Source organism: Acipenser ruthenus, chromosome 5 (genome assembly GCF_902713425.1).
Source record: "Acipenser ruthenus chromosome 5, fAciRut3.2 maternal haplotype, whole genome shotgun sequence".
Classification (NCBI taxonomy): Eukaryota; Metazoa; Chordata; class Actinopteri; order Acipenseriformes; family Acipenseridae; genus Acipenser; species Acipenser ruthenus.
The window spans coordinates 35,129,814-35,153,200 of record NC_081193.1 but is presented as its reverse complement, the minus strand read 5'-3'; the positions used below and the strand labels follow the sequence as shown (position 1 = coordinate 35,153,200).

The window sequence follows — 23,387 nt, the reverse complement described above, 5'->3', positions numbered from 1 at the left end:
TTTTTGTTATTTGACAACTCTAAAGATGAAAGATAACTGACAGAGTCACAGAATACAGCTGATTACCAAATGTGAAGACGCTATATCAAAGTGTGTGGCCAGTATCACTGATCGGAGAGTATTAAACAAATTGGCAGTGAAACACTTCATTCTTAATTGACAGACCCTGGATACAGAATCTAGCTGTGTACCAAACACGAAGACAATACTGAATTTCAAACTGTGCTGTTTCATGCAAAAACCTAAACACCACATGACACACTTTTAACAGGCAGGGCTTATATAACCCTACAAATATGAAGTCACTACCTCAAATTGTCTCTGACAGATATTTACAGATAAAACATTAACAAATCTGACTCCTAGGATGACTTAATGAGAAGGAAATGAACTTAAGATAAAACAGTTAGTTTTGGAAGGTTTTAACAAGAGACACATCGCAGAGCTTTGTTTCCTATTCAGTCGTCCTGGTTTCTACTGCACTGCAACATTACTATATGTACCTGTAATACAGCAGTCAAAACAAGCAAAGAACTGTGAAGAGTACAGGCAACATGGATTTGACACATTTTATTTGCGATTGCAACCCGATATGTTGTACATTTATAAAGGAGACTTTCCCATTAACACAAACGTAGCTGCTGCTAATGATGCTTCCTCAGGGCAAGTCTATTGCTATGTTGGGCGGTGCGGTAACCAGGGCAACCATGATAGAGTAAATAAAAAGACTTTATATTGTATCACATATTTCTTGAATAATAAAGGCTCAGCAGCTTCACAGAACTTCAAATACCGAAGACACCGACAACATTTTTTAAACTACTTTAAATGAAACGCCTAAGCTGCACAACAAATAAGGTGACATTTTACATTTTTCCCCACTCCCAGGCTTGTTGGCATAGCTTTCACTGCCTGTGAAACTTATAGTTTAAAATACAACCAATCCTCTATTGGCACAAACCTAAATTCCACCAGCGCTTTTCAGAACAGGCACATCAGAGGATACTGGTTATACTGACCCAAAGGCATTCACAGTTCCATTCCTCGCATATTTGTGGTTGATGCACCACTGCTGTGGTATTTCCAGCGTTTGCCAGCTCTTCCCACACATCTTCATGCTGCAGTCTTTCTCTACTTCAGGTGTGTATGCATCAAGGTCCCGTTTCACCAGAGACCTCGCAGGGGAGGGCAAACCAGGAAACCAGGCCTCTAAACTGTTACTTTTCAGTGAGAGTCCTGTCAGTCACTTCACTGGAAAGGAATGCCAGGAATCCTACATGTTGTCAGCAGTTCAAGGCAGAGCCTCCTGTTACTGCTGCTGCTTCATGGCACACATGCAGGGTCAGCCCTGACAGACATTTTCACCAGGCCTTTTAGTTTTCTCAATGTTTTCATTGACTGAATTTAGGCTTAGCTTGTAGAACTTCTAGAAGCTGCAGTAAGGAGTGTTGTTCAAAATTGTAGAAACACATTTTGTTTCTATATAGCTACCATTATCTCAAAATCAGGGCCTACATATACTTAGATATGCATACGAGATGTACTACTGTACAACTACTGATTTTTTTTTTTTGTTTTGGGTCATACCAGCTCCAGTGGTCCAAATTCTAGGGAACCACATAGATAAACTGCGAAGCTCCCATATTCCAGTCTTAACTGCGTGGAATTTAAGAGATATTTTGGATTCTGCTTTTTTCTTTGAGAATCAGATTGGTTTAATTTCCAAATTTTCCTTCTGTCATCCAAGGCTGAGGCCAATGCCGTCACAAATTGACCTTGAGACAAAGAAGCTCGCTTTTGTTGCTTCATGGCACAACACATGTGTTGATTGTTGCAACGGTTTGTTTGCTAAATAGATAGCAGTTGAAACCAAATACAGTGGTTAGAAAACTGACAATAAAAAGTCACCACATTGATCCAGTTCTTATGTCCCTGCATTGGCTGCCTCCTGGCTTACTGTACAAGCAATTGGAGTGACATGTAACATACTGAACATACAGACAGGCACCTCATCTTTACCCCCTATTTGCTACTAACATTTTTACAAAAGTCACTGGGTGACCCATGTTTTAGTTACACATAGTCTGAGATTCACATTTCCCTCCATTTTCTACTGTATACTGTTAAATATCAACAACTGCATACTTTAAACAATTTAAAACCGCTCCACAACAACCACTGGATGGGTAAAAAAAAACTTTTACACTGTGGTTGCTTTATAAATAGTATACTAATGTACACCCCCATTTAAAGTAGTTACGCTTAGAACTAGGTGTTTTTCACAGCTCACATGGCTGATTCACAGTAAAGGGATGAGCTTCATAACCAGCCTAAAAATAACAGTGAAAGTGTTACTGCAGATGAACTCAAGGCAATACTTCTGCATTGATGCGTCATTTAAAATTGCTGTTTGAATTTGTGAAAAATACACTATATACTGACATCTCTGAAAAAAATGTATTACAGACATTGCCTATCCTTTGTGAGAAAACAAGGTTTAATAAATACCAGATATTGGGTTTCAGATATTGCAAGGCTGGAAATAAGACTCCTATGGTATAGCAGTTTGATCTGTTCATGGTTTTACTAGGAGTTTAAATCAGACTCACCTGAGCTTGTTACCTACACACTGGGGCTAATCAAGCTTGTATTAAAACCTGGAATGGGTGAAACTGCTATGCAACAGGTGTCTTATTTCCATCCCTGTATTGTCAGTCTGCAAGGTGTTTAAATTATTATGCAGGACAATGACTACCTCCAGGAGGTGCTCTGGAGACAACAGGAGGACCACAACCAGATTGAGGTTTTACAAAAACTTTGCCGATAGAAATAAACTGCAGTGTGTGATTTCACAATTATGGCTGCATTCACTTTTTAATGGAGTATAACAAAGTAGGTCTGCAGAAGTATGTGTTGTATTGATTTAGTCTTATAATGGTACACTAGTACTAAATACTGCAGAATACTGTAAACTTTTAGTGTAGTAATTAAGTGAAATTTTAATATAAAGATTACATACTGTACCCATGGTAATAATATTACCTTGAATTGGAACATTTTGCATTGAAAAAGACAGGTGAAGGTCTATACTTTTATAGAGATGGAAATAAGACTACTATTGCATAGCGGTTTCACCCATTTCTTTAAGCCTGATTAGCCCCAGTGTATAGATGACCTCAGGTGTGTCTTACTCACCTCAATGTAAAACCAGGAACGTATCAAACTGCTATGCAATGGGAGTCTTACTTCCATCCCTGCTTTTGGGTACCTACACAGTACATACAGACAGCCATTCTCAATAAAACAAACTATAAACAGTAATTTCTATGGAAGCACTAACCAACCGAGTGCTGACTACAGTACTGTATGTGCCGCCCTGCAAAGCCAGGCACACCCAGTGTGAAGTTCCAGGGACCGATCAGCAAAAGAGCATATTAGTACCTCATTATGCAAATTATCTGATTGTAAAGGTTTCATTTTTGTTCAGTAAATCGCATTTGCTAACCTAGGTATAAGCTTGTCTTTTTCATTTTTGAAAAAGCCTTTTTGTTATAATGATTCTTTTTTTTTATTATTATTTATTTATTTTTTATGTTATGAGAATGAGCCATCGCTGTAAGTGCAGACTTGTCATAAATACAATCTTAAGATGGGGCATCTACAGTAATTATGACAAGTTTCTGTACACACCATTTTATGAAACCAAGAATAAGCATTACTAAGTGTTTGCAGTGGTGTGATATAGTACCTTCAGTTGTATGGTAATTGCTTTAGCCACTTTCGAATGGCTTTAATTAATACCTCCATTAATCCCTGTCCAATATTCTCTCATAACATTCTTATGCATGAACTCATTGGGAAGTTTTTTTTTTTTCATGTAGTGACCTTGTCCCCTTAGCAACCAAGAAATCAGAGAGCAAAAGCAATTGCACCAATGCAGCAAAGAACGACAGCAGTGAATGCCATACAATAATCCCTGTATCAGACAACCCGCAGTTAAAACCATTTCACTTTCATAACAAATTCAGTGGTGCAGTCCAAAGAGGCAATGATTTCCACATATTTTAATTCACCAGCAAGTGCCAACACAGTCCAAGATAAGAGCTGACTTTTCCATTTCAATTATAATTAATCTACTTATTAATATTAGCCCGCTGTGGGAACCTAGCAGCTAATTTACTGCTACTGCTGATAAATTTGACTGGGCAAATAGAAAGCATGCCATGTCTGCCAATGTGCGTACAAAGACAGTTGAAACTGCATTACATGTTACGTCAGAGCCAGAAATCACAGAAGTAATGGAAATTCCAATAACTCAGCAAAAGATCCTACTGTAAACGGGAGGGCTAATTTTAGCTACAATTTAGAGCTGGCAGCACTAGCAGTTTTCCTAAATATGCCAAAAGCTTGCCAACAGATAGGAAAGACAATGCTTTTAAGTTCAATATAGGAGACCATTTCCTACCCTCTTCATTATGGGGACATTATAGATCTTATAAATAAGGCTTAGAAAAACAGTTAAATATATATACAATATTTCTAAGGTTACTCTCAAGCTATGGTACACACACACCATGCATATCCATACAGTAAGCTGGTAACAGAACTAATGCAAAACCAAAGGCCTTTCTGCAATTCAAGTTTTTATCCCACTGGAATTACTGTAAAGGACATCCAGATATCACACAGGGAAGCAGCACTGGTGGTAAACGAACTCAGACATTTAACAGGGTTTGTACATTTCTAAAAGTAAGGATTACACTCATCTGCTTTCAACACAGTATCACATGACTCTGTGATACTTTGATTAAAGGTGCTATATAAAATTTACATTGCATTGTACTCACTAATTAAGTCAGTTTTAGAATAAAAAGAGTTTCAGGTTACTGTACAGTTTGTCATCACCCTATAGAATTAACTAATTTTGCTTCATAAAGTTGAATAAAACCTGCTGAAAATTGCATACCGCTTTGTAGTTTTCCATATACTTAGAAAAACTGACAAAAATTGAAAAATGTGACATTACGAAATCTAACATTATTATTTGTTTATTTAGCAGAAGTCTTTATCCAAGGCAATTTACAGAGACTAGAGTGTGTGAACTATGCATCAGCTGCAGAGTCACTTACAACAACGTCTCACCCGAAAGACGGAGCACAAGGAGGTTAAGTGACTTGCTCAGGGTCACACAATGAGTCAGTGGCTGAGCTAGGATTTGAATAGTTACACCTTCTAGAGATGGACAAGTTGTTGTTTGAAAGCAGCAGATCTGTTCACTACGTTCAGCATTATAGTTTCGACTACATCAGGGTTCTCCCTATGGTAGACTGCCTGTCAAGGAAGCAGGGTTCTCTAAATGCCAGGTGGCAGTGGAATGTACCGTCTTAATCAGAAAGCCAGTTATAATATTGTGATCACTGGACTAGCCAGTGTCATGTTACTCATGAAAACAATTTCAGACGTAAATGATTAACCAGCTGGTCAAAAGATAACAAACATACTTGCATTTGTTTTTGTTGTGGAAATACTACAAAAGAAAGCATGCTTTGGCTTCAACCTCTTCATCTCAAACTGGACGTCCAACAGATTTTCATTTCATGTTTCTCATAGTATCTTTTCAAAGATGTAACTGTAATCGTGTGAGGCAACGAGACACTCCTCCTCGCACGTTCACATTCTGTCTCACAGAAACATACTTTTGTCCATTCAAAATTCACTCCTTCAGAAATGGCTAGATGCTCGTATGTAGAACAAAAAAGTGCTATGCTGTTAAGTGTTGTTACAGTAACTTTCACCTTTTAATTAAGAGTAAAAAAATGACAACAGTATACCACCTTCCGTCTCACTGCTGAAAGACAGGAGATGATTGCTACTTCTTAGCTGTCATCTTCCATTTTTCATGTTTGTTTTCTTACATGCAGAGAACATATTTACCTTTGGCAAAGCCTATACATCCTTAAAGTGATTAAGGGGGCTATTATCAAACGTGTTTCACAAAAATATAATATATATATATATATATATATATATATATATATATATATATATATATATATATATATATATAAATCATGGATTTGAATGTAAACAATAACAAGTAGTTGTCATGCCGTCAAAAACCTATAAATACCTCCAATGTTTTGATTCAAACACAGGCTCCCTTGAGAAAGATATGTATAACATATCGAAACGTTGGGCAGCTGGCTCTGAGCTAATTATAGAGTCAAAATGCACATTTCTATTGAAAAAATATTAAAATGGTAGTCAAGAGAATTATAAAAACAGTTAAAGCCGCTATGTTTCAGATCACAGAAATTCAAAACAGTTGCTTGTTTTCTGCAATAAAAGCATAGCAAAGTGTACTAAAGCACTGTAAAGCATATGCTAGCTTTTTAAAACCATGGTAAACTATGGTAAATGCAAAGAATAACCATGGGGAAAAAAAAAAAAAAGAAATCATGTAGAGGTGACCCTGACTTAACATTAAAGTCTACTTCTTGTGAGCATTGGGTGGGTGTTCAAGGTGATTTATTTGGACTGGTATTGACTTATTAGGCAAGAGGCCTAGTTAAACCAATCGGCATGGAGCTAGTGGTGAAGCTTTAAGGACTTCCATAGAATTACAACAGGCAAGTCATGTGGGGCCTAATGTAAAATTAAACATCAGAACGGAAGTAAGACCCAGGTGCTAACCGTATGTAAATGCAAGAACAGACAAGTTCAGAAGATGAGTTGGGAAATTAGCAAGTACCAAGGGCCAGTTATATTTTGGAAGTGTATTCAGAGAACAAACAGATTACTCAAAGTCTAGTGTGGTTTACCTAAGCAGAGCTAGGGGGGATCATTTTTTGTTTACGACTGTAAGTCGCCCTGGGTAATGGCATCTGCTAATAAATAAATAATAATAATAAAAATAATTATAATAACCAGAAAAGCAAAACTGATAAAGCAAGAAGGCAGTTCTTCCAGGGCAGGCTTGAGCAATGCTGGGTGGGTGATGTAAAGAACCTCACACTGTCACTGCTTGTGCAATCCCTGCTCTTTCACTGAGAAGGACTTCATATGTTCCTCCAGGGCAGGCCTGTGGCTGGGCATTCAGGAAGCTCACAATGCCTGTAGTATCACAGCTCTCTTACACAGAGACTCTCCAATACTGCCAATCCGGCACATTTCATCAGCCCCAATATTAAGTAAACCAATAATAACCAGAATTGCTGCTCATTCACGTGGCAGGATAATGTATGCTTGCTTAGTGGGAGCCAGACACTATTATTAATAATAATAATAATAATAATAATAATAATAATAATAATAATAATAATAATAAGTAGTAGTCTGTGGAGTGAAGACAACTGCAAGTGTTTTGTTTCACCGCTGTATGTCCTTGTGTTGTCTCAGTTCAGTATGCTGGGGATTTTTCAAAAATTGTATAAGAAAATTGCATGTTTGAAGAATGAATCGAGAATAAAAATATTTTGTTTGATTTGAAACTGGGAAATGTATTATTTGTATTTTTTTTTTAAAATAAAATACAGAAAATTTGTCAATTTCACCTCTGTATTGTTTTACTGATATGAAACCAACTATTATCTCCTGTGTTTTGGTTTCTAAGAAAAACAAAAAATGTAACAAAATGTTAGGTCAATAGTGGAATACCTGGTGAGTAAAATCAGCAAGGTATATTTTATTATTATTATTATTATTATTTATTTCTTAGCAGACACCCTTATCCAGGGCGACTTACTTTCATATAAAACTGCTACAGTATGCAATGGGAATCCTGCCCTATCAGTCTCAGCTGTTGAACAATATGGCCTATTAGGCCTAAATATGAATCAGTTCATAGTTCTATGAAAAAGACTTGCATTGCAAAGCATTATACAGTACTACACGCTTAATTAGCCACTGTAACTACTGGCTGGTGTGTAATTAGATCCGTAGTAAAACCTGGAAGCCATGCAATGGGAGCCAATGTCCATCTCTGAACCCAACACTGAGATACAGCTCCATACAGCTGACAAGATACCAGTTATTAGCTTATTACCAGACAACTGTATTTTGACACTATTTCACATGGGAGATGTAATTTACATTTACCAAAAAAAGTTATCCATGCAAGAAAGGTAGTTATAATTTAGCGTCACTGATCTGACCACAACACAGGGAGACTTGAAGTGTCAATTTTGCATGTTTTGAGAATTCACAGCAAGACAAGGCGCTGCGCACATAACAAACACGCCGACCAGTCGATTTATAAACACCACCACTCCTTGTGTTGCTGCTGAGAAAGGGTCTGTCGAAGTAAACAAACGGTGCTAGGACTTCACAAGTTGTTTGTATTACCACTGGCACTGTGTTATTGTTCTGCTAGATAGTCTAAGGAAGGAACTGTCTGTACAAAATACAATCAGTGGCGTACAACAACGACTGATCAACATTCCATATATATATATTATTGTACCTCAATATATACAACTATCGCCTACCTGTCATTACCTTATGCAAAAAAAAAATAAAAAAAATCATGATGCTACCAAGACTGTATCTGCGTCGGATGCACCCCGGGACTGGCTTACCTTGTTGAGGGATGGTACCAGCAGTCCCCGCCACTTGTGTGAGTTCTCCTCGCTGAAGAAGTCGTACTGTAGCTGTGGAGTCTGCATGGCTCCAGCTATTTATACACACAAACACGGAGCCAGCCAGAGTTATCCTGCTGTATCTCCGCCGTTTCTCACATCTAAACAGGGAAGAAGCGATGCAGTTCTATTGCAAAAGGCGGGTCGTTGACATTTCAGTCGTCCCAACAAAAATAATAAACACAAATAATATACAGTGCTGAGGTACTGTACTTAATTAGCCCCGTTGTTTCACGATACAAAATATAAGATAAAGTCGAGGATTGGGATCCTCAGTTGCTGCTGCTGTGCTGTGTTCAATCATACAGCTTTCACTTAGTGCATTGCTTGCATCGGGGAAAAACAATAAAACGATCGCTTCCAAGCTGCTCGTTTCCTCGTCAGCTGGTTAAAACATCCGGGTTGTGTTGGTATGATTTCACCACCAAACCGTTGGAATGTGACGATCTTTTCAAATAATTAATTAATTTCTTTTTTTTAATTTTTATTTTTTACAACTCCCCGTTTTTTGAAAAAAAAAAAAAAAAAACCTCTTCTATACATAACCGCCCATTTTCACCGAATCTTCACTGCAAAGAGGAAGGCAGGCTCACCTTCTTATTCTCCACAAACTGAATATTCGGGTTTTCATTGTCTAAGGGTGTTATCTGCTCTGTTGCTTTGGGAATCTAATTCCTCGTATTGTGCTTTTCTGATCTGTAATTCTTTAGCCAAAATTGTTTAATTCTGGCGATTGTTGTGGCTCGGATGCAGTTGTAGCTGGAACAGTGAAGGAGCATGCGCACTGCTCCGCCTTCTGCATTGCCTAAACCCGAGGAGCTCATCCACCCTCCCCCACACGGAATGAAGACTGGGGTTGAAAGGGCACAGGGAAATAAGACCAAACCAGTGGGTCTCAGAGGATGTCAAACTGTCGTCTGGCAGAGAACCGGTGCTTTGGAAATAGCTCCACCACCAAATGCAAGCTGTGAGACAGGGAAATGAAGATTATTATTTTAGCAGGGGTCCTTACATTACATCAGACATCGACTTTATTTTTTTCTTTTAATTTACTAGTGCATGCATCAAATAGCAATTACCAGCGCTGGCAGTTTTCTGGTTTTCAGTTGGTTTGAATGCTGGAAAATGCAATTTAATGACATGTTAATAAATAAACCTTTTTATATGTTAAGTCTATATACTGTTAAAAATGTACTGACAGTTGTATAATAACAGTAAACTAGATGCAGTAACATTGTATGCTTCTCTGATTCTTCTGCATGTAACTTTTGAGACCACGTGACAGCTGTCAAATCCTTCTGTACCCTTTTAAGACAGACTACTTAATACTACAAGTCCCAGAAGCCTCTCCTTCACTTTTAGTCGTTCGGACAATCGCTCCTGTTCCTAATTGGTTGTTCTACAAGAGAATATTATCTATTGCCGTCTTTCAACGTCAATCATTAAAAGTAACCCTCCCAACAGGAAACACATATGAGTTACTTACCTATAAAATAATAGTGCTGAACGATAACTAATCGGCCAGTATTTTGCTTTGGACTAGTCAGCATGAATAAGTACATATTACCCGTGTCTGTTGTGGGAACAGTAATTGGTACCGTTGTTTTGACAAAGTAAGTATCGATTGTGAAGGTTATGAAACAGTACTGCATGAACAAAGCTACCATGTGCACAAAAAACGAAATGCATCAAAATAATTCAGCTTTGGTTGTCTAGATTACTTTTGTAGTGGAGTCTTTGTTCTAACAAACGATAGTAAATAAACACAGCCAGACCGACAACACACAGAGTTAAATCTTAGGTGGGTGCAGATATTATTATTGCTCCTTACAACAATGTCGGTGGACAATGTCAAACAGTTAATTGTCCAAGATGTTCCAGTAATACAACATTGGTTTCTTGTATGTTATTTCCTATACTCATTTATCATTAAAAAAATAACTGGAAGCTAATATAGATCGTACAAATACTCTTAAGAGTAATAATTACAATACAATGAAATGATCAACGTTTATCACTGTTCTTTTTGCAACATTTAGAGGTTACAAAACTGCACCTCTCAGACTTTAGACCAGTGGACCTCCGATTATTAATATGGGGTATATTGTATACTGTAATGCCTTGTCCAGATCAGCAGTTTCCACTAAATCGCCAACTAGTCTGAGTCAAGATTTGGTGGCTTTTGCAATCAGAAACTGAAAAACTGAGTAATTCTATCAACCTGTGCAGGACCCCTAATGATTTTGTAGTTCCTAATTTTGCAGGAAAATGTTACTGAAGAGCTACAGTGGTGTCAGTTTTAAGGGGTGACATTTTGAATACAAATATATTTCAGTAGTGGGTCACTCAAATGGGGTGAGTTATTTTCAATTATGCTGACAAAACCCCACGCCTCTGCCAGGCTTCCCACATGCAGCCAGAGGGTTAGGGTGGGTGGGGTATTTTGTAGCCAGAGCATTCTGCTAGTATGTCACCTTTTTTCATTAATATGGTTTTTTTTTTGTATTATTATTTATTAATATCTATTAATGAAGGGTGATATTAATAGACCTTTAGAAAACAGTTAGAATGGAGTGAGGTAATTTTTTTAAAATTTATTCAGTTACACAACCAACATTATGTTTAATTTTAGGGATCGTGTAAGTGGTGGTATCTCCCCAAGCAAAGCAAAGATAACAGGGAAGACGGTGGTAATAACAGGAGCAAACACGGGGATTGGTAAAGAGACAGCACGTGAACTTGCCAGAAGAGGTAACATTATTATTGTGCTTAAATCTAGGATATACATTAGCACCGACGGGTTGTTGTATAAGGTTAACATTTTGCAGTAATTACCAGTTTTTAGGATGCTCGCTGCTGCTTCTCAACAGCTCATATCTCAGAAACCATTTTAGATACATACTAAACATTTCCACACTGTGGAAAGCTGTATTCTATGATTCTCTCAGTCAAGGTCCACCGCAGGTGTACAGACCACACTCTTGAGACAGTGTGTTATTACAACTGTTTTCTAGTTTTGTCTTGATCAAGTTTCATAATTGTCACTGTCCAATGAAAATGAACCAGATTGAGACCTTGTTTTTTTAACCTCGTGGCATATCCCAGAAACCATTTCAATTTCCAATATTTATATTTGCCACATTAAATAAATAACGCAGACAAAATGTGTTAGTGACCTTGAAATTTACCTGATATTGTTGATTGCTGTTTCCTGTTTTGTGACGTTTCCTTTTCTAAATGATAAACATAACAGCACACTTTGAAACGTCTTATTTTAGGATTTTATCTCTCAATTTACCCACAGTGTAGGGAATCAATTAACTGTAGAAGTATGGCTTGAACTGTCTTGTTTTATCTTTTTTTCCCCCCTAAAGGAGGCCGGATTATAATGTGCTGTCGAGATATGGTGAAGTGTGAGAATGCTGCTAAAGAAATAAGAGGAGAGACCTTGAGTCACAATGTGTATGCCAGACATCTTGACCTGGCTTCAATAAAATCTATTAGGGAATTTGCAAATAAAATAATTGAAGGTATGTAGGTTGTCATCGCTTAGCTGAACACCAAAATTCAAAAGCTCTCGAGTATAAAGCAGCAAAAAAAAACAAAAGTCATGTTAGTGATGCATGTTGTGGTATCTTACAATACCTAATGCTATGAAGAGCGTAGCACATTCAGAACCCTTCAATGGGGAATATGCACGATAGTATGTTTGACAGTTTTTACTATATCTGTACACAAATGTTCAGATTAGAATAAAGGGACCAGCAATATAAAGATGTGATGTCTACAAAAGGGGCCAAGTTAAATACAAAACTGGGTCAGCCCTGTAAATATTTAATGTACAAGTTAAACAAGGCACAATCAGAGCAAACTTGGCCCCCCATTTGTATTGAAATAGTAGCAACATTAATAAAAAAGTGGTTTCTAAAATATTGTTTTTATGTGATGTTAGTGTTTAGGGCTGTCCAGAAATATCATTTGAATGGAGCTGAAACAACTTAGAGAGCTGTGGCAATAGTCTTGATTTCCCTTTCAGTTCGGTCCTCCCAATTGTGCCTCCCAATTCACGCCTGTGACACCAGCCTCCTTTTTGTAAACCTAGGTCTGTCCTTGCTGTCTCCACTATTGGTTATTTATAAACTAGCTTCATATTGAAATCACGTTTTTATTGGGTTGCAGAAGAGGAGCGTGTAGACATACTGATCAATAATGCAGGGGTAATGAGATGCCCTCACTGGCAAACCGAAGATGGATTTGAAATGCAGTTTGGGGTTAACCATTTAGGTAAGCAAACATTTTATTTATGGACCCTTAATAACGTTTAATTACTCTGATCTCAGACTGAGATATAACCTCCGGATTTGTCTTTTTCTGGTCCTTTGTTATTGTTGAAGTTCAAAAGTGGTTGGAAAAATTGCCAACTCAAACATTCAGTTTTATACAAGAATATGGTCCTGCCCATCACTATTCAGATCGATATGTTTTTCATTGCATAATTCCGTAAAGCAGGAATTCCAGAACCACGTTAAGACTGTCATTGAAAATGATCAGATAGACTTCCTTGTTTGGCTGCTGATCATGCGTGGTTATTGCTGGGCAGTGCTCAGATACAAGCCTTTTTCTTACTGTAAAAGTTGTTGAGTCAAGTCATGAAACTTGCTTTATTTAGCTATTTAACATATCCTAATATTGGTGTATTAGTAGGCGGTTTATCTGTGTGACAGTCTTATTTGTCATTTACAGTTTTTTTAAAATATATTTAGAAGCACTTCTTCAATATTGATTAAACTTGGCCTGGTCCATCTATCTGTGTGTATGTCAAACTTTCATTTTTACAAGTGCATACTGTGGATAAAGGCTATGGTAATCTACCTTTTTATATTATTGATAGCTGTAATTTAAAATGTACTGCTGTGGCACTCGCATGATTTAAAATCATTAGTGTGCAGTGGTAAAGGTATTGTTTCCATATGCCATTGTCTTTGTGCTACTGTATACGAATGCAGCCTGATTGTTTGCTTAGCCATCGAAAGACTGTTTGTTAACCCTGCTGGGGAGGTTGTAATAAATCAGCAGAAGACCCCACTCCACCCCATAGGTGTTGCATTAAACTTTTACACAACATACCACAGTGTTTTCTATAAACACTTTACGTTTGATGAAATCAGTTGAAAAATATATTGCTGCAATTTGGATGCTTATCACTCTTTAATACGTTTTAAGTTCTTTGAAACTTTCCTCCATGTTGGTCCGCTGGTATTTGAGTTCCCCAGTTCTCTCTGTGGCAGACATTGACAGTGCAACAGCAGAGGAGAGGAAATGTTCAGCTTTTAAAAAAAAATATCTTTATATGCTACAATGTTAAGGATAGTAAGCTATACAACTCCGAGTAGAGGTCTGTGAAAGATAATTTAGTCTTGGCAGCAGTTAAAGTAGTTTTGAACAGTACAACTGTATCCTTGTATCCTTTGATACAGAGGGTATTTACATCAGTATGTGGAATCCAGATTCCCAGACACAAAACTGGAAGTGATCCAGACACATTTTTTAGAATTCAGTCAATAAACTGTGTTTTTCTGTAATTTCATGCAGGCCACTTTCTGTTGACCAACCTCTTGCTTAATAAGCTGAAACGCTCCACGCCCAGCCGCATCATAAACGTTTCCTCGCTGGCTCACGTGGTGGGAGAGATAGATTTTAACGATCTGAACTGGGAAAAGAAAAAATACAATACAAAGGTGGCCTACTGCCAAAGCAAGCTTGCAAATGTGCTGTTTACAAAAGAACTGGCCAGGCAACTGCAGGGTAAGTCAGAAAAGATCTTCACTCTAACGATTTACTGGAATGTGTTTTTATAATTAGGTCCTGTCGAAATTCACTCCAGAATATCCACAAACGGACTAACCAGCAATTCAGTCCTCAAGGTGTCTGAATAGCGACTCCAATTAACTGATCTCAATAATTAAGTAATTAACACCAACTACTGGCTAATTAATAAACATTACCTAATAATGAGGGACAATTATGACCATTATTCCATTGATGTGTAGCATAGGCATCTAGCTTCTTGAATCCTAATCTTTACCTTTCTGATTTTTAATATAAATACCCCTTCCATTTTCTTTAAAAGGCCAATTGCAGGTCCGGCCTGTGTTTCATATTCACCCCATTGGGATGAATAATTTCCCTGAGACTGACAAGCTGAAATCAACTCAATTTTGCATCACCTAGAATTTTAGGATTTAGACAAATTAAAAAAAAATGTAAAAAAGCCACATGAACATAATTTCATTTTTTTTAACATCATGTAATCAAAACCGTAAGCCATAATAGTAGTACAGTATTTCATGTTAGATTTCAAAATATCACATTGTTAAATGTGTCAGTTTTACAGTAAGTATGTGGAAGACTACAAAAAGACATTTAATTCAATGTGTTAACATAACATTATTCAGCAGGTTTAATTCGACTGCGAAGCAAAATTAATTAATTTGGCCATACTTGTGTTTGTTCTATATATATGGAATCTGAATTTACCAAAAAAACACTAATGGAGGCACATTTACAGTATTGGTTTTCATCGGATTTGAGCTTAAGTCTGAGTTGTTAATGTAAATGAGGCTTATATATATATATATATATATATATATATATATATATATATATATATATATATATATATATATATATAGAAGGATTTCACATATTACAGGTTTGATTGCCCTTTGTAATCAGACCCAGACAGAGAAATTGAAGTTTTTTGGCACTTTCGTGAGATTTTATTATTTGCAGAAATAAAAGAAAAATGAAAAACAAAAACCTAACGCCCACATGGAGCGCTAACTGAACTTTCTGTGTCTACACACTGGACGGCTAAGCCGTTTACCAGTAAAACAGAAACACTTTTACACACATAAAGGTTTCGCACAGTGTCTTCTGTTACTGACTACTGACTGCACAGAACAAACCTTTTGCCTTGTTTAAATACCTGCCTGCTTATTACAGGCAGGTGACACCCAATTAAACTATAAAACAGGTAATCACTTAAATTAAACTAATTACACCTGTGGCTGTACAAACACAGCCAAACACACATTTATCTGGCATGGACAGAAATGAACCCTATCCCTGCCAGCCACTAATATGTCAAAAGTAGAGTCAGCTGAAAATTAAAAATTAAATCAAGTTAAGATATGCCTATAGGTGTCTACGCTGACTGGCCAAAAAAAAAAAAAACGGATAAATGTAAAATGTAAATTAGATTAGTCTACAATGTATTCAAATTCCTGAGGTCACTGCAAGTGTGCAATGAATCAAATGTTACATAACCCATGAAAATGTTAACTATAATTAGATTTTCATAAATATGGCTGGTTGCCTCAAGTTTCAGATCTGAAGCATTTAAAAGCATTATTAGTGTATGAAATGTATGGTTTTGTTTAAAAGGTACTGGAGTAACAGTCAACGCGCTTCACCCTGGAGTAGTTGAGACTGAGCTTGGCAGGCACACAGGGATGCATCAGTCTCAATTTTCAAGCACAGTACTAGGTGAGCAAACACAGTTTTTGACAACTTCACTTTAACACAAAGATCGACTGTTCAGCTCTTTCAAAGAGATATCTTAATCAGTTCTCTTTCGTGTTTTAAGTATTCCTACATTTCTTGCGTATCACGTTGAATATTTTTGATTAGTTGCATTGTCAAACTGCTCATCTCAGCAGTAGCAGGGCAATTTTAAAATTATGAAGTAACTGACTTTTTTTCTAGCCACTTGTTTACACTTAGAACCCACAGGATGTGCACGCCTTCATCTGTTACACCCTGTATACATGACAGGAGTGACTATACCTGTGGCTTGCAGATGATGGTAGACATTTACTAATAATTTCAACCAATTCAAACAATAGTGTATGTAATTGTTATCGCCATATGAATTGAGCAAGAGGTGTTGAACTACAGCAACAGACACATCTCCTTCTTAGAACAGTAAAGAAGCAGCAGAAAGTCAAATCAGTTGATTTGACAGTTTTAATTGTGACAACTGATCTTGGAAACTCCCTCGTGTTCCTTTCTGTTCCTTTCAGGGCCTTTGTTTTATCTACTAGTTAAATCACCAAACCAGGGAGCACAACCCAGCATTTTCCTTGCTGTTGCAGAAGAAGTTGCTGGAGTTTCAGGAAAATACTTTGATGGCTTTAAGGAGAAGGAGCCAGCAGCCCAGGCTCAAGACGCAGAGGTGGCTTGTCAGCTTTGGCAAGTCAGCGCCAGGCTTGTGGGTCTGGAAGATGCGGCAGCAACATGACAGCTCAGAAGTGCCATTAGCCTTCAGATTTCTCAGAACCAAAACCAAGGACAAGCAACTGCTATTGTGCAAAACAGCTAAAACATTACAGATGGAGAATTATTATGATTTTTTTTTTTTTTTTAATCATTGAAGATGATAAACATGTGTGGAAGCCATAGGTGAATGATCAATTATAATTTGTTAAAGCTTTAGTGCCTATAAATTTACACAAAAATGCAAATTATTGGTATTCCTTTACACCAAAAAGTAGTTTTAGTAAAAAACAATTAGTAAGGATAGTCCATTGTCTGTATCTTCCCCTCCCCCATCAGGGATATCAACCCACTTGCACCAATGTTTGTCCTAGTACCTTCTCATTGCCACTTACTGTAACCTATTTGTTAATTAGCCTGTGATTGGTAGCCATCTAGTGTGGGAAGCCAATAACTGCAATCATTGTTTAGCTCCAATTTCCACAGTTGCCTGCAGATGGCATCATTGGTGAAGATATTGTCAACATACATTTTCTGCTACAGAAATTGAGGTACTGTGGTCAGGTCTGTATAAAAGTAGAAACGATTGCTTATGTTCTGCTTGCCTACACGAAACACCTGTAAGTTACGCCTATTGTTTATTAATCATTAACAAAAATGATGAGCAATGTAATCTGTTTAATACCAAAATCAAATTAGTATATATATTTTTTTTAAACTAGGATGGGAAGCCACTTGCAGAACATAAAATTTTAAAAAAAATTGAAAACTCTCCACATATTTAGTAAAAGACAAAGATTGTTTACCCTTTTAAGAGAAACCAGAAAGTAATGCCACTTTCACACTGCTCAGGCTATCAGGGTCACAATCCTGCATAGTGTGAAACCACCTAACCCGGGTCCCAGCGACCCACCTCAGGATGTGGGTTGACACGCTTTGACCCTGGTTGAGCGAGACAAAATGCTTGACAGCCGTTCGGGAGCCGACGCAATAACAACCAGCCACGCCTGCGTGAAGGTTTCACTTCAGCAAGGAACGTTTTTGTTTATTCTGTACACATATTTATGTTGCTTGAGTCACACCATGCGCCAGATTGCAGCAGGGATGTAGAAACATTTTCTCTAATTAACATTTGGGCCGACGGTTCAATCCAGTGAAGGTTGGATGGAAACGTCAGTAACAAGCTGCTTCCAGGGCATTGATACACGCATTGTGTACTTGCGTCTGTCACCCAGGTCAACCCAGCTTTATCAAAAGCTGTGTGAAATCACATAGCCAACCCGCATAACACCGTGTCCTGCCCGGAGCGGAGAGGTCGAGTGGGGGTGTAGGGAGAGATGAGGGTCTGGAGGTAGCTGGCTGCAGTCTGGTCAAGGCATCTGTAGGCTAGTGCAAGAGTCTTGAACTGGATGCGAGCGGTGATCGGGAGCCAGTGGAGCGAGCGGAGTAGTGGAGTAGTGTGGGCGAAGCGAGGCAGAGAGAACACCAGGCGGGCAGCAGAGTTCTGGATGAGCTGGAGCGGACGGGTGGCGGACACAGGGAGGCCAGCCAGGAGGGAGTTGCAGTAGTCTAGGCGGGAGAGTACCAGGGCCTGGACCAGGAGCTGGGTAGCATAGTTTGTGAGGAAGGGTCGGATTCTTCGGATGTTGCTCAGGAAGAATCGGCAAGTGCGTGCCAGAGTGGAGATGTGCTGGGAATAAGAGAGGCAGGGGTCCAGGGTGACTCCAAGGTTCTTAGCTGAGGAAGAGGGAGAGAGTGTGGTAGATTCCAGAGGAACAGAGATAGAGAGATCAGAGGAGGGGGAGGAGGAGGAGGAGGGAAAGAAAAGGAGGTCAGATTTAGAGAGGTTGAGTTTGAGGTGATGCAAGTGCATCCAGGAGGAAATAGCAGACAGACAGGTAGAGATATGGGAGGAGATGGTGGAGTCAGAGGTGGGGAAGGAGAGGAAAATCTGAGCATCATCAGCATAGAAATGGTATGAGAAACCATAGGATGCGATGAGGGGGCCCAGGGAGCGGGTGTAGAGAGGTGTATTTATGAACTATATGCATGTTTTAAAAAATCCTCATTTGTCAAATTGCGGTGTAAGTACAGTTACTGTTTTGCGACTATAATGTGCATTGTGAGTATGTCAATTTGATCCAAGGACTTTAACCGGACATGCACCTATGTGCGACATCTTTACTGAAACGTACTTTTAAAAAGAGGAAATACTTATGTACATATAAAAGGACTGAATCCATAAATTTCTCAGCAAACGAAGTTATTTAGCGGTGGAAGGAATCTTTGCATGAAAACTTCAATGCAGAATTCATTACACAACAGCAATTTAATTATTCACAAACGATATTGCATTGAAAACACACAAATGTAGGTTTAAAATAATAACTCACATTTTATCCTTTCAAATCAATACATATCAAGTAACCAAACCTTGAAATCCATTTATTTTCCATCTTTTAAATGCGTTTTCTTTCACAGGTTGTTTGCAATGCAACAGAATATACCGTATTCCTTCGAATTTAAAACATGCTTTTTAAACCAATTTTTTCTTCTCAAAAATGGCCTTCGTCTTACATACCACCATGCACGTAAGCGCAACGTAATGCTTAGGATGAGCAAGCATACGAAGTTAGTCTTATCCTTCACAGTACTAAGTTAATCCACTTGAACAGGAACATCTCAAATCTGATTTGGTACACTGCAATTGGGATCTTGTTTAGTCTGATTTAGCAGATTATCTACCTGTGATGATTAGTTTGTGGTACGCTGCAATCAGGATTAGAAGGTGGACTAAACCTGCTTAATCCAAAAATTAGACTCATCAAGTGGACTAAATTTGGCACGCTGCAACTGACCCTCTGGGTTTTCACTGAATGTTTTTATTGATTGCATCCATGTTAAACCATGCTTAAGTGCACCTGGTCACTTGATTTCTGACTGATAAAACAACGATCCTGAATTCACATTTTTTTACCCACATTTGCAGCAATTTAAATTACCTGCGCATAATACAGGTGAAACACATGATGCTGATCAGAAGCTGCACTTGGTTATATGTTTTTGGTAATGACCACATCATTATTAGAGATAATTTACATATGCAAAATAGTTTGGGTCCTTTGATTCCCCAGGAAGGCAAAATACCATCTCATCCCATGTGTAACTGAACATTGTTGCTTATCAAGTCACCAGGGGACGTTTTTTTAAAACTTGCTATCTGAATAAAAATGATCTGGATTTTGTAATCAAGATTATTTTGCAAAAAATAAAAAATAAAGTTTTGTAATCATAATTATTTGTAATCTGGATAAATGTAATCCAGCAGTGACATTTTCTGAAAAATCAGATCAAAATGATCCAGATAACAGTGTACAAGATAACAAGATAACAAGAGCTTGAAGTATAAGCATTGTAACTGCTAATGAGACAGTTTGTTTAAAATACTTCCTATTTGTGTATTTTATTTATTCTACTAATTATGCTTGTTTACTGTTTAATTACTGTTCCGAGGGCCCCTTGGGAATAAGATATCCATATCAAGGGTACTCTAGGTTTTCCCTGTCAAATAATGAATACGTGTAAAATATTAGAAACCTGTAATTTCAGGCTCCACTTCACAGCTGTAGGAAATCATTAATCCAACAAGCAGTTTAATACAGTATAAATAAAACCACAAAAAATAATAATAAAACAAAACAAAACAGCAAAGCATCTGTATATAACCCATATAGACTGTATTCTGTGAATCTTATGATAGAAAGTGGAATCTCTGGCATTCACTTTCATTAGGATTCCAAATCTTTATTATTTTATTATTATTTATTTCTTAGCAGACGCCCTTATCCAGGGCGATTTACAGTTGTTACAAGATATCACATTATTTTTACATACAATTACCCATTTATACAGTTGGGTTTTTACTGGAGCAATCTAGGTAAAGTACCTTGCTCAAGGGTACAGCAGCAGTGTCCCCAACCGGGGATTGAACTCACAACCCTCCGGTCAAGAGTCCAGAGCCCTAATCACTACTCCACCCTGCTACCCTACAATCAACAGAAAACTACTTTTGATATATAGCACAGCATAGCAACCAGTTGTAGAAAGACTGATTTGGTGGATGTCAAGCAGATCAAAAGGGGCAAAACCAAAGCACTAGTCATTGCTTTATTATGTTGTTAATTATTTGAAGAAAATTAAGTGTTCTCATGGGTGAAAGTACCACCGATTTGACTGGTAATGCAACTTCTTAGACCACACTCTCAGATAAGCAATTCCTGGTCTCTGTATCCTAATGTCCTTATAAATTACAGGACACCATGGAATTACACACATAAGCACATGTTATGGCACTGCCCCCATTCCTTTGGAGATTGAAACTAATACTGCACCTGTAGATAAGAAGCTAAAGGAGGGACCAGACACACAAGTACAGTATGTAAAACCAGTTTTTATTTTACAGTATATACATAATGCATTTCATATGATAGTGTTACTATGTTAACGTTGCAGACAAGAAAAAAAAAAAGTATGTTCATAATTAATAGATCCACCTTTAGGCTGTGGAAATTGTATGCAATGAAAATACCTACAGTGCGCATTTTACTACTGAGTAGAAAACATTAGGTCTTAATCAATCCTCCTTGATGCATAGTATTTCATATAGCATTGCACAAGGTAGAAACACCCAACACATTTTGGCCATTACTTGACAGTATATTTAATTGAAAAATGTATTTTGGCATAACATTTAAAACATACATCAGTTAAGCTCACACTTAAGTTAAGCTACATCCAAAAGTAAGGAATGTTGGTTTCTCCTTTAAGTCTACAGGTCCAAATATTTGGAAATTCTTTCTGAGAAGTATTACATAAACATGTTCTGCATAATAAAGACAACGAAGAACAGTATCACTGGACAGCCGCTGTACAGTTCACTTCACAGGGCATTGTTACAAACCTTTCTAAAGTCTACTTTTGGAAAACTAAAAAAAAATGTTTTTAAAACATTGATTCATGTTAGTTTCTAAGTCAAACCAGTTTGCTCCTCTCTTCTATTCCAACAGTCTGAATACCATTGTTTTTGGAGTCTAAAATCAAAATGCAATCCCCAGTCACAAGAAGGGCACGGCCAACATGGCCTTCAGTTCAATACATTTGTAGAGGGCACCAAGGCCACTAAACTTAAATCAAGGCCAAAGTGTAGTATGTTGTATAATTCTGCTTAGGAGTCATATCGAATTATTGGCCACAGAAAGAAACACCATTCGGAAAATGCTGTTTTTTGTCAACCAGCTGCCTAGACAGGACTCCAGACTAACTTTGTCTTGCCAAATCCAATTGGTGGGTGCCACTTTAAGAGCAAGTTGGTTGCTACCACATTCAACTGCTTAAAATATATGTTAAGACCCTAAAGTGATACTAAAACAGTAAGTTATGGGAGTACTCGTTTGTTGCCTCATTCTGTTGAATTGGTGATCTATAGAGCTGATGACTGCAATGAACTCCACATTTTATATCTGAGATTTTATGCAAGTGTTGTGTAGGGAATTGGTGACCGCACCTTTAATTGTGCCCAGTTGTAATATGGGAAATAGCATGCTGCAGCTGGCATGCTCAGTGTTTTTTTTTTTTACTGTACACATAACCATTTATTGTTTCAGTACAAAAACAAGTTTAAGTTTCAGAGTTTGTTCTGTTGTTTGGATATTAAATACACCACAGTAAACACAGTATCATATATTGAGATATTTCCAAACCACTCTTTTTCATTATCACAAACTGAAAGCGAAGTTTAATGAATGGCAGTTTTTCTACTGCAATCAAGTAAGCTGCAGTACATTAAATTTTTAATTCACTTAATGTTTCCTAATTACAGCCCTAAGTAATTGTATGGTATTTGTTTATTTAGCAGATGCCTTTAGAGGGTGTGTGAACTATGCATCATGCAGAGTCACTTACAATTACGTCTCACCCGAAAGACTGAGCACAAGGAGGTTAAGTGACTTGCTCAGGGTCACACAATGAGTCAGTGGCTGAGGTGTGATTTGAACCGGGGACCTCCTGGTTACAAGCCCTTTTCTTTAACCACTGGACCACACAGCCTCCTATGTGTTCTGTGTCACCTTAAAATGGTCAGTTTGAGACATAAACTCAGGTTTTCCCTGCAGCAGCTGACCCTGCTTTAGTATAAAACCCACGCTACATTTACTGTTATTATGGTAACATCTAAATTACCGAGCCTGCTTCTTTGGCTGAAGTCAAAAGATATTATCAGCTGGTCATGTAACTAGGTCAATTAAATCCTCAGACTCTTGAAGGTAATGTAACCGAATATATCTGGGATAGATGCGGCTGCTAAAGAAGATGCAACAAAATGCTAAAAATCTGTTTGTTAACTCAAAACTATGGAGGCTCCCTACGTTTTGAGTGGCGAAAGACAACATTGGTTTCTTGTAGTTGACAAAGAAAACC

General features: G+C 37.7%; 2 protein-coding genes across 4 annotated transcripts in view; one reads left to right on the top strand and one right to left on the bottom strand.

Moving 5' to 3' along the window:
* Positions 1 to 9,460, bottom strand: part of LOC117402902 (son of sevenless homolog 1) — a 68,469-nt gene extending 59,009 nt beyond the window's left edge. For all 3 annotated transcript variants that reach the window (XM_034004515.3, XM_034004517.3, XM_034004518.3), the window contains exon 1: positions 8,577 to 9,460. In XM_034004515.3, the coding sequence (XP_033860406.2) occupies positions 8,577 to 8,663 (87 nt within the window). In that variant the 5' untranslated portion in view covers positions 8,664 to 9,460. The remainder of the gene's footprint in view (positions 1 to 8,576) is intronic.
* A 611-nt stretch (positions 9,461 to 10,071) lies between these two features.
* LOC117402903 (retinol dehydrogenase 13-like) lies at positions 10,072 to 18,294 on the top strand. The gene is made up of 7 exons (XM_034004523.3): positions 10,072 to 10,249; positions 11,269 to 11,387; positions 12,011 to 12,166; positions 12,816 to 12,920; positions 14,229 to 14,441; positions 16,083 to 16,184; positions 16,721 to 18,294. The coding sequence occupies exons 1-7, from the start codon at positions 10,185 to 10,187 to the stop codon at positions 16,936 to 16,938; spliced, it is 978 nt and encodes a 325-aa protein (XP_033860414.3). The 5' UTR covers positions 10,072 to 10,184; the 3' UTR covers positions 16,939 to 18,294.
* Positions 18,295 to 23,387: the final 5,093 nt, after the last annotated feature.

Excerpts from the sequence above, each read along its gene's own strand:
- LOC117402903 (XM_034004523.3), top strand. The coding sequence starts at position 10,185 with ATGAATAAGTACATATTACCCGTGTCTGTTGTGGGAACAGTAATTGGT. Across the intron at positions 12,921-14,228 it reads GTTTGGGGTTAACCATTTAG|GCCACTTTCTGTTGACCAAC; the intron begins GTAAGCAAACAT and ends AATTTCATGCAG. Across the intron at positions 16,185-16,720 it reads ATTTTCAAGCACAGTACTAG|GGCCTTTGTTTTATCTACTA; the intron begins GTGAGCAAACAC and ends TGTTCCTTTCAG.